Raw genomic sequence first — 12,088 nt, forward strand, 5'->3', positions numbered from 1 at the left:
TGGATGGATGGATGGATGGATGGATGGATGAATGGATGGATGGATGGAATGCTACTGTAGTTCTCTAGGACTTTGCATGATGTAATTTTTATTTTATGTGCTGTGCAGATTGAGGTGAAGGTGGCCCGGGACCAGATGGTGGAGGCCAACACTCAGGAGTACGCCTTCAATTTTCTCCAGCAGTCCCTCAAAAACAAAATCCAGGATGCTGAGGTACAATGCAGCAACTGAAATTTAAAAAAACTCATCTCCCATATTTTCGTTCATCAACAAACAAATATATCAAATTCACGAATAACCCATAGATAAAGAAAAAAAAAAGGCATCTGATTAATTATCAGCTTTGGAAAACTCTTTATTACCGGTGCTCTATGAAGATCAGAGCTCTGAACTGTATGTGTGTGTGTTGTGTTCAGGAGAACCTGGAGAAGCAGACGCAGCATGCACAGAATCTGTCTGAGAAGTTGTGGCATGCAGAGAGACAGCTGGAGGAGCTGGAGATCCACAAAGACAGCAGAGACAAGAGGACATCTGAACTCAACGAGACCATCATGAGGCTGGAGACAGAGGTACAGAGACGAAGAAGTGAAGTGAAGGTTCAGAGAGAGGAGACTGTGCTCCAACTAAACATCTCTCTCTGCCAGTGATGTCAGTGTATGTACTTACAAATGTATGTTCCTGTGTGTTTGCAGCTGGCCGAGGCCCTGCAGGTGTCCACGCAGGCTGCAGCTGAGGTGAACCTGCACCAGAAGCTGCGTGAGGACGGCCAGCAGAGGGTGGAGGAGCTGGAGGAGACTCTGCTGGAGAAGGAGCAGGAGGTGCAGAGACTGCAGGGCATCGTCAGCAGACTGCAGGGAGAGGTACCAATACTACTCTAAATGTTAGCCTGTTAACACTCTGAAATCTTCGGCTATTATGTGTGTTAAAAAATATGTTAAAAATCTTTACGATGCCATGTTGGTATCATTTATTTCAGCCCAACATCACCTATATGTCTTGATAATTAATTTTTAACTTTGACTTACTTGATCAAAATTTTGAACCCAAAAGAAACTAAGGAAACATAAAATCTGATCTTGAAAATGATGTTTCAAAACATCATTTTAAATATTGCAAATATGAATACAGGTTGGATATATAGCATATAACAGGTAAAATGAGGATAATATCTTGTTCAATATTTTATACTAAATATATTTGATCTCTGGTTTTACTTGGCTGAATATCATCAAAAAGAAATCTAGTATGGAGTTTCAAGCCAGAACTTTAGAGGGAAGCTGATGGCAAGGCTCAATGTTGCTTCAGTTTTATGTCTTCACGTCATGAAGAAGTAATGTGCAGCTGCTTTCATGGACTCCAGAGGCATGTCAGGTTTTTTATTGCTGTAGTTGAGTGCACCTTTGGTCTGAATGCAGCCTCTGGATCTGTGTCTGTGTGTTTTTCTGTGCAGGTCTCTGGTAAACTGATTGATAAGGAGCGGACACTGGAGGAGGAGATCCAGCTGAGGGAGAGGATACAGCTGCAGTGTAAGCAGGCAGAGAGGACCGTGGACGACCTCCACATGGAGCTGCAGAGCACCAACCAGGCCAAAGAAGACCTGGCCAAACAAGTCAAACAGGCTCAGGTACTGGGATCATTAGTTTCCATCAACAAATTTCTCTGTGCATTTTGAAGATTCTGGTGAGAAAAGCTTGATGAAAACACCAAAATTCGATGAAACTTTAAAAAATGTGCAAAAAAGTTTTTATGCTCACTTGAGGTGGTTTTTGTCTTTTTTGAAAAATAGTTAATGTGCTAAACGGGAGATGGAAACACTTGTGAATAAGTTGTTACGTATCGAACATTTAACCCATGACTGATCAGCTGTTTCCGATTCGACATGAAAGAACAATTACAAGTTGCCCAATTAATTAATAATCCAATTCCTGAAGACATATTTTCTCTCAAGGGTGGCTCTCTACTTCTTCTTCTAGAAAAAACTCCCAACAGCTCCCTACACTGTCAAACATGTTTGTAGATTTTACGGTGAAAAACTGCTAAACCATGACAGTAAAAAACTGTAAAATGATAAATGGGTTAATTTCAGTAACAATGAAACACATATACAAGCATCACTGTAATTTTTATATTTATCTTTTATAAAAAATACTTTTTCTCACTGTTAAATGTACTAAACACCATATCTAAAAAAAAATACTGTAATATTTAATAAAACCATAACCATTTACGGAGTACTTTTCTTGTCAATTATATGGTAGAACAGCGTTTCTTTTGATGTAATAACTGTATTTATACGGTAAAATATGGAATAAAATGGCAATCTTAAACGTGAAATCAACAGTGCCAATATCTTTTTACCGTAATGTTAAAAAAGTTCTAAAATATTTATTACAGTAAAGTTCTGGCAACCACAGCTGCTGTTTTTTTTACCGTAAATAAAACAGGGTTTTTTTTTACAGTGTATGTAGATATGAAGGCACAGTAATTTTTCGCAAAAAATTATTAAAAACAGGATGAACTTGTGCATTTGTTGGGGACTATTTTCAGCATCGGATTCATACACATTTTGTGCTTAAGTGAGTATTTACAGCAGCAGAATGATGTATTTGTAAAGGTGTGTTTGTAAGTGTAAGTGTGGCTCATGAATATGTTTTATAGTTCAATAATGTAGCTCTATGGCAGAGAAGAACAAGATAAATCAGGCTTAGATTCAGACTCACCTTTGTTAGATACATTTATTGTTGGTTTGAGAGACTGTATTTGTTGACCACAAGAAAATATAGAATATTAAAAAAATCTCAGAAACTATATAAGCAGCATAAACACAAAAAGAGACAAAATGTAATAATTATAGAAGAAGAAAAAAAAGCACTTTTTCCCCTGAATGCTTCCTCTGTGAGGTGAACTCTTCCTATTTGCAGCTGCAGATCAAACAGTATCCGCAGTGTGTTTTTGTACATGACCCCATGATTCAAACAGAGATGTCCACTTGAATTAATCAGTCATGCAAACCATCAGAATTTGGGGTTAATGAAGTATTAATTATGCAAATCCTGTTTAGCAATCAGCGTGCTAATTCCATAATCCCAAATATTCATCATGTCGCTATTTCTGAAGATACTTAATCTGTGCAGTTTCTAAATAACCTGGATGTGTTCTGCTGATGAGACAACAGACAGCTGACCTCAGATCAGACGCTGCGTGAAAAGTTGACTTTGTTTGGATGATGACTTATTCTTTTTTAACTCTTCTTCTTCCAGGAGAAGCTGATCGACCTGGAGAGCGAAGTGGAGGAGCTGCATGACAGCGAGCAGAGATGGGCCGCCAAACACAAGAGAGCTCTGGAACAGGTAAACACACTCTGGAAACAGGAAGTGAGCGCACTGAAAATTTGATGTGGCTGGTGATTAAGACGTGTGTGTGTTTGCTGACAGACTGAGCAACTGCAGCAGAAACTGATCCAGGAGAAAGATCTGAACGACCAGCTGGAGATTGAGAGGACCAGCATGGAGAGACAGGTACTGTGTGTGTGTGTGTGTGTGTGTGTGTGTGTGTTTGTGATTGCTGGTGAAGGTTTGAATTGAAGTTTTACTCTTTTTGCAAATGCCATTATTATAGAATTGGCTTCTTAGAAAAGTATCTAATTTTCATTGTTTTATGTAAAAGTTTATTAGTCACCAAATAATCTGTGTGAAATATGCTAATTCATGTACATAATGTACCCTGAAAACACGTTTACTGTTTTTTTCGGATGTCCCCATAAAACCTGATTAAAAAAACCACTTCATCATTTCAGAGGTTTGAAGGCGTGTATAGGCTAACTAAGCTATGGCAAGTTTACAAAAAAAATTCAGCTCTCTACAACCTCTAGAAAGGGTGGTCCCCACAAGTGATCATTAAAACTCAGTCCCCAAGAAGTATGAAAACCAGTGTGTGTGTGTGTGTGTGTGTGTGTGTGTGTGCACTTCCTCTTTTATTCTAAAGTTAACACACTTAAAGCCTCTTTCACAATAAACTACCTTATCTCTGATATGTATATGACAAAATAGATACTGTAATTAATTGATTCATTTATTGATTGATTTAATATCTTTTGAGAGGATTCCTCATTTTATTATACATTAAGTCATTATTTTTTATATACTACATTTTCTATATTTTTAAGATATTAAGTCCACATAAGTAAGAAAATGATTATTTTGAGAAAGGTTTTTTTACTTAATATTTTTCCATTTCGAGATACTTTATAAGTCATTTGTTTAAAAGTTATTATTTTAAGAATGTTTGTCATCATTAAAAAAAAAATACGAATTCATTATTTTGATGAATTATTTTTTACATTATTTTAAGATATGAAGTACATATTGTGAGAAAGTTTCACATTATAATGACTTAAGTTTTAATCTTATTCATTTTATTTCATTTCATTTCATTTTTTTAAAATTGTATTTTATTTTATTTTATTTTATCACTGGTAGAGAGGGGCTTCCACACGTGATATAATGAGATACTGATATTCTAATTACCCAGTATTTTATTTTAGCACAACACAACATTTTTTAAGGGTCCTTAAATTAGATGAATATTATTATTAATGTAAAAATGTACTTGTCAGCGCCCTCTAGTGGACAACTGTGTAATGGAAACACATCATTGAAATATCTGTCCTGTTAATTCTTGTTACTTACTCGCTGACATATACTCAGTGTGCTGTGCTAATGAACTTGAAGCATGTGTATAATCAACAGCAGAGTAAATCGAGCAAAGTGCCTCATAGCTATCCTCTAATAAAATCTCTCTGTGGCTCTGTAGCTGCGTGAGCTGCGTTTGGAGGTGGAGGAGCTTCAGAGCTCCAGAGTTCAGGAGGATGTCATCTCCAGAGCTGAGGCCAGAGTCAAAGACCTGGAGAACAATCTGAGGACCGAGGAGAGGTCAGTCACGTGACAGCGACTTGCAGTGTATCAGATTTGTGTTTGTGTGTGTTTGTATTCAGGTAACTTTCACACATGTAGTTTGGTCCACACCAAGAAATTACAACAGTTCTGATTTAATTTAGTTGGGAGTAGTGATGTGCCAATAAAGCCTCATTAACCATTTCTTTATTTTCTGAGACCACTAGATGGTGCTCTTGGTTTAAGAAAGTGCCATCTAGTGGGCTCAGAGAATTAAGAAAATGAGGTTTTGTTGGCACATCACACTTTATTCATCTCAGTGAACATCAGTCTTCTTAACTACATTACCAGAAAGCACACCTGTGCACAATGTTGCACATTATAGAGTGTGATGGATTTACTCACCCTGAGGAAGTTTGGAAAAAACTGCTACATAGATTCAGAATGGCTGCTTTTACAGTGAACTATCTGATAGTGGTGTGCCAATGAAGCTTCATGAACCATTGTCTTTATCTTATGAGTCCACCAGATGGCGCCCTTGATTTAAAGAAAAAGGCTCAAGCTATGGTAATTGAATGTACTTTCAGCTCTTTGTTGAACAGAGAGCGCCATCTACTGGGCTCAGAAAATAAAGAAAATGGTTCATGAAGCTTCATTGGCACATCACTACTATCTCAAACCTGCAGACAAACAGGTATGGTATGTTTTTGCTGATGTGTTTGTGTTGTGTGCAGGAACAAGGCTGTTCTCACAAACACCATCAATAAACTGGAGAGGAGGATCAACGAGCTGAGCGATCAGATGGAGGAGGAACACAGGATAGCTAATGAGCAGAAAGAACTGGTAAACTCTCTCTCTTACACACACGCACGCACACACTAGGGTTGTCACAATACAAAAATTTTCAACTCGATACCGATACTCAGGAAAATATTCGATATTCGATACCATTTTCGATACCACCAGGATAAAAACAAAGACCCTAAAATTTAACAGAAATATTTTTATTAACAAGAAAAATGCAACATGTAAAAATGAACAGAACCACAGGTTAAATATTTATAATAAAAAACAGTTGTGCAAAAAGAAACTGCAACTATGATAACAAGCTTCAGGTCTGAGGTAGTGCAAAAAATAAAGAAATACAATAAACAATAACAATTACAACAATATTTTGAGGTTGTATGGTTTAGCTGCTTAATAAGTTGTTGGATTGATACTTTTGAAAATGAGTGCTGTATCCGGAAACAACGTTTTAGTTTCGATACTTTTTTGAGTATCGATACTTTTGACAACCCTAACACACACACACACACACACACACACACACACACACACTCACTCTCTCTCTCTCTCTCTCTCCACTTTTGGACACAGTTCTCTTTGACTTTTTCAGCATTGTCTTTTTAAAATGTTTCGACTTTATTATTACACTGATGGCAATAAGCAGCAACAATCACCAGTCGAAAAATGTGTCCAGTCCTGTCTGTCTGAACTAAGCGTTGCTCTGTGATTGGTCCTCCAGATGACCCAGAGGATCCGCTCTCTGAAGCGGCAGCTGAACGAGGCGGAGGAGGAGGCGAGCAGGAGGGATACGCAGTACCGCCACACCCAGAGAGAGCTGGCCGAGGAGAGGGAGACCAGCGGCCGGCTGCAGAGGCAGCTGCTCGACCAACACATGCTGACAAAGTAAATCACACACACACACACACACACCAACATATTCATTTTAATGGACAGATCAGTAATAACTTTAATCTTTGCCTCACTTGAGACTTTTTTGGCTTTTAAATTTTTAATGTTTCAATTACATTTTACCAACTCTGGCCTTGTTTTTCCACTGAATATATAAGTCCTCCACCTCTGTTGATCCCATGGCCATTACAGCATAAAATCTTGCATTGTATTATATCAGGGTATCAATCAGAGCCCCGACTTTTTACAATTTCCCAGACTGAGTCATGTTCTAATATTTGTCCTATGGGGCAAATAATGCTATTTTCCTGGTTTCCACTATAGTTATTACTGCTGCATTATGGAGCTCTGCAGTGTTCGATACAATGCATCAAAATCAGTGTTGCGATCACTAGAGATGTCCCAATGAAGCTTCATAAGCATTATCTTTTATTTTCTGAGCCCACTAGATGGCAATCTAGGTTTAAAGAAAAAGGTTCAAGCAATAGTTGAATGTACTTTTAGCTCTTTGTTGAACAGAGAGCGCCATCTAGTGGGCTCAGAAAATAAAGAAAATGGCCCATGAACAGTCAGACACTAATCTTTTGTATGACTTTTTTTTTGTCCAATTTTGTCCGATTTTTTTACATCCCATAATATGTAATTTCTAGACAAACGATGTTCTAATATGTATCAACAGACTATAATAAAGTCATTTTTAGCATTTTATGGCATTTTTGGTCATCCCATAATTTGGTGTTTTTCTGTCATTAATGTACAAAATATACAACTAATATGCGTCAACAGACTATAATTAAGAATGATTTTTAGGGTTTTTAAAGGTTGAGAATTATTGACATATTATAGTATGACTATTTTTTTTAATTTTTGGACATCCCATAATATGGTGTTTTTTTGCTATTTTTGGACAAACTATACTACTTAATGGATCAACAGAGTATAATTGGGCCATTTACAGTATTTTCAATTTTAAAATTTAACAATTTTTGAAAAAAATCGACATACATTTAGCTATTTTTTGGCAAACTATACTACTACGTGTATCAGCAAACTATAATTGACCCATTTAAACTGTTTTTAGGGATTTTAAAATTTGACGATTTTTGACAAAAAACAACATGACTTTTTTGTGAGGGGGTCATTTTTTGACATCCCATAATATGGTGCTTTCCTATAATTTCTGGCCATTTTTGCTCTAATATGTACCAATGGACATTCCAAACTTTTCTTTGACTGAAGCAATATATTATTTTGATTGCACAAAATAACCCGCTGTGTCTCTCTGACAGGCGTAAGGAGACTCTGACCATCCGTCAGACTCTGGATAACCTGAGGTTGGACCTGAGTGTCGACGATGAAGACGACGATCAGACGGCCCAGGATGAAACAACCACTGTCACCAAAGTCTAAATCCTCACACTCCACACATCCTGCCATTACAACAGGCTACATCTTTACAATGACAGCCACCATTTTATTACAGTAATCTGAAAGTTGTACAACACTAAATCCATTCTTCCAAACCCAAAAGTCCACCAGGATCTTTACCTTTACCACTGTTGTTTATGTTAAATGTTCAACATCAACATTGTCCTAATAACCTCCTAGAAAGTATCCTGGAAATAACTATGTAGTGTGACATTAATTCTAGAAACAAAAAAGAGATACAATTATAAATTTGTCTTGAAATATCATCTCCATATATGTTGAATTGTCTTCTCTAAAATTTGTATCAAATGACATAGTTGCCATCGCCCTCTCCTGGTGACTGTTAGGAATTACAACAGTAAATCATTTACATGATAAGATCCCATTGAGCATTGTAGAGAGATTGATTAAGATTTACTGTCAGTGTGGCAGACACATCAATCCACCTTCTAACAATGAAGTCAAATGCCTCTTTTGACATCTTAAACATCGCCTTTTCTTCTTTTCTATTACATAGAATATTAAATAGAATCATGGTCTGCTTGTGTGCCAAAGGAAATAAATGTGCAGGAGCTTGCTAACAAATATAAAGGGAACAAGAGTGACATGAGGTTTTGATAAAGGTGCGTTTTTTGTGTCTAGTTGCTTTTAAAATGAGCTTTAAACAACCGGAAATACATTCCGAAGTGTCAATTTTCTCCATTAAGTCTGAATGGACACTTTTAAAGGAATACTTTTCTTGCTTCCACGGTGAACAAGAATCCAAAAGTTGAGTAGGGGAGACCGGGTATGGTTGTCTCAGCACCTTTAACCCTCTGGGGTCTGAGCCTATTTTGGCCGTTTTTGAATACTTTTGATTTTGCCCTTCATGTACCATAAAAAAAAAGTTTACTATACCCATATTTGGTATCCATTTTTTCTTCACCTATCTAATCTGACAATAATTTTTTCACTTTAACCAACTTTATCAACGTATTGAGCCCAAAAATACACAAAAATCATGAAATCCAAGTTGAAAAATTATACTATTTACAACAATAAAAACCACAAATTTGCTCAATGAACTGTTTTGGAACTTGGAAATATAAACATAGGATGCAAATATGAACATATAAAAACGTAAAATTTAAGTATAATAAAACTATATACAAAAAAGTCCAATAAAAACACGTATATTTATAGGCATTTTTTTTTACTCCTTGTTAGCGGCAACTCTTCAAAACAAACTATGTGCAAAATTACACAGAGAGCTACACTAACGCTCAAATATTTCTGTACTATCAAATTAAAACTATAATATCTTTGGTTTTACATGACTTAGGATTGTCAAGGTTAAATGTTTTTTTGTTAAACGTCACATGATCTGATCAGGACAGCACGATCATAGACCCCAGAGGGTTAAGTAACTCTATTTTTATGTTAGGGCTCTTAACTTGTGGTGTAAAGTACCTCTTTTTTTCTACAACAAATGGCAATGCTTTCAATTTCTCCAACTATATCACAGAATTAAAAAATGGATGGTTTCATTGTTACAACTGTACCTGGTCTCCCCTATATTTATGAGAACCTGGTCTCACAGGAATCCGTGAAATAGCCAACGATTCGCTTAACTCAAAATCCGTGGAATAGCCACAGAATAACTCAAATTTCCGTGAAACTGACACGGATTTTGCTACAATGCAAGTTAATGACAGTCATATCCCGTGGCTATTCCATGGACATTTTTTCCTATTGGTTTGTTCCAAGTCACTAGACTTTCAAGGTTCCGGCGGTCAGAACTAAAAACATGGCGGACAGTTCTCTCATTTTTAGTGAAAAAATATCAATATTTTGACTTAGTTTCTGAATGAAAATGGATTTTGATCACATTTCTAGCGAGAAATATATGATTTATTTTCTAAATATTCACTCAGTGAATGTACATAATCACTTTGTATGTTGGAATAGCCACGGGATATGTCATTAACTTGCATTGTAGCGAAATCCATGTCAGTTTCACGGAAATTTGAGTGTTTCCGTGGCTATTCCACGGATTTTGAGTTAAGCAAATCCGTGGCTATTTCACGGATTCCTGTGAGACCATGTTGATTTATGATGAGTAGAAAATATCATCCAGTCACTACGTCTAAAACACGTATTTTTGCCAAAATCTTACTGTTTAAAACACACTGGCTCCTTGTGAATTTCACAGACTTCTCTGATTTTGCAGCGTTTCATTTTATTTGGTGGAGTTTGCTGACAGTTCTTTTATAAAGAGGGGTTTTCCATGTTAGAAGCTTGGTTTGGTTTAACATGTGTAACATATTAATCTGCAGTATTTGAACATATTCCACGCTGGTTGTTGACATATTACACAGTAATCACATACAACTGCAGAAGGAGGAGAAGGGATCTATGGATGTGACTCTAGCTGTTGTTGATTCACACAGAAATAATTAAGAGATTATTTATATTTTTTGTGTTTGTTGTTTTTATGATTTGAAGATTATTGCATTTTCTGTATTTGTAATTGTTTGCGGGGCAAAAAATAATTTTAGAGAATGAAATGTATGATTTTAAAGTGTAGGTTTAGGTATTTTAGGGGGTTTGCTGCTGTATCGATGTACCTTACTGGGCCTCCCACATACAGTATCTGTTCATGGATGAGATTTAAGGGATACATTTTTTTAGTGTCAGCAAAGAGAAAAAAAGAAAAGAGAGTCTCATTCACACATGCATTAATCTGCATCTATATTTTTATCCAAATTAACCAAAAACTAAAATAATATTTACTGAAAATGAGACGTTTTAGCTCTCAGAAGTAGAATAAATGTTTGATCTGAGATGTGTGTTAATGCAAAGCGTGAAAGAGGAAAAAAAAAAAAGATTATTGTGTTAGAAACACAGTTTGTATTCTATGTGGTTTTCTGTACCATCTGTTAAATGTTCTGTATGCTCTTTTATGAGGAAATGTTTGGAAGAAAACAAAGCGCACAGACAGAACCAAACAAGGTTGGGTTGTAAAGTTCAAATCATCAGTTAAAAAATGTATCCTCAAATATTGACAAAAAAAAAAAAAGGTTATCATCATATCTGATTGTGTAAATTGAACCCAGCCCTGTTGGACGTCTGTCATAAACGCAAGAAGCTAAAATTCAGATACAGTTTGGATTCTCAGTTATGTTTACATTTGTTGGTATATTTTGCTTTTTTTGGAAACAGGACGATAAATCACATGAAAGAGTTTCATATTTCAGCTGTTGGGAATATTTTTCCTTTTTTTTTTGGTTTATCATTATCATAACAAAAAGTGACGGTGTCTACAGATATGTAAAAAAATAAATAGATTCCATTGACTTATTTTTGTAACTACACTTCACATTCTACTGGTTCTTCTATACTCGGGTATTTATTTTTCACATTTGTCCTTTTTTGGTGAGAAGTTTCTTAGTACAAAACACAAATAAATTCTTCTCCACTGTGAATTCTGTGTGTGTTTTTTGAAGAAAGTAATCTTTGTTACAAACACTTATATATTTTTTAAAAATGTTACTGATCTGCTATTTTGCCTTAATTTTGGATTTTTTTCCCCACAAAGCTTACCTTTTCAGTTCTTGCCAAAACCTGTAAAATAAGACAACCCCGTCAGTTTTTAGTGTGAGATCAGTAAATAAGTGGTTCAAATCTGGTGTCCATTCCTATGTCACATGCAGTGATGTGACATAGCAAGATTCCATAGCTTATATGGTTTTACACACATTATACATGAAGTTGGATATCATCTGCATAGCAATGACCCCAAACAGCCAAAACCTGAAAAGGAGCACGTACAGTAGAGCGAGAGTAACATGGGTCCAAGGATTGAGCCCTGAGGAGCTCCAAAGCTCATAGAAGAACAATCAGAAACCTTGTTAGCAGTGGATACAAACAACTTGTGATACAATATCTGTGACGAAAACCCCCAGTGTGGTCCAGCAGTTAAATTATTTTTAAATGAAAATAAAAGCTTATTTTGTGACTCAACTGTAACCATCACAGTATCCATGTTTCTCATCACAACCAGAGTAAACACAGGACTGGGGATTCCCAGCATC

General features: G+C 36.1%; 1 protein-coding gene across 1 annotated transcript in view; it reads left to right on the forward strand.

Annotated features, from left to right (window-relative positions):
• LOC131992442 (cingulin-like protein 1) overlaps positions 1-11,178 on the forward strand; it is an 83,938-nt gene extending 72,760 nt beyond the window's left edge. The window contains exons 14-23 of the mRNA XM_059358037.1: positions 109-213; positions 417-569; positions 693-860; positions 1,451-1,624; positions 3,261-3,350; positions 3,435-3,518; positions 4,813-4,931; positions 5,627-5,735; positions 6,418-6,581; positions 7,877-11,178. Coding sequence (XP_059214020.1) covers positions 109-213; positions 417-569; positions 693-860; positions 1,451-1,624; positions 3,261-3,350; positions 3,435-3,518; positions 4,813-4,931; positions 5,627-5,735; positions 6,418-6,581; positions 7,877-7,997 — 1,287 coding nt within the window. The 3' untranslated portion in view covers positions 7,998-11,178. The remainder of the gene's footprint in view (positions 1-108; positions 214-416; positions 570-692; positions 861-1,450; positions 1,625-3,260; positions 3,351-3,434; positions 3,519-4,812; positions 4,932-5,626; positions 5,736-6,417; positions 6,582-7,876) is intronic.
• Positions 11,179-12,088: the final 910 nt, after the last annotated feature.

This window comes from Centropristis striata, chromosome 19 (assembly GCF_030273125.1).
Source record: "Centropristis striata isolate RG_2023a ecotype Rhode Island chromosome 19, C.striata_1.0, whole genome shotgun sequence".
NCBI lineage: Eukaryota > Metazoa > Chordata > Actinopteri > Perciformes > Serranidae > Centropristis > Centropristis striata.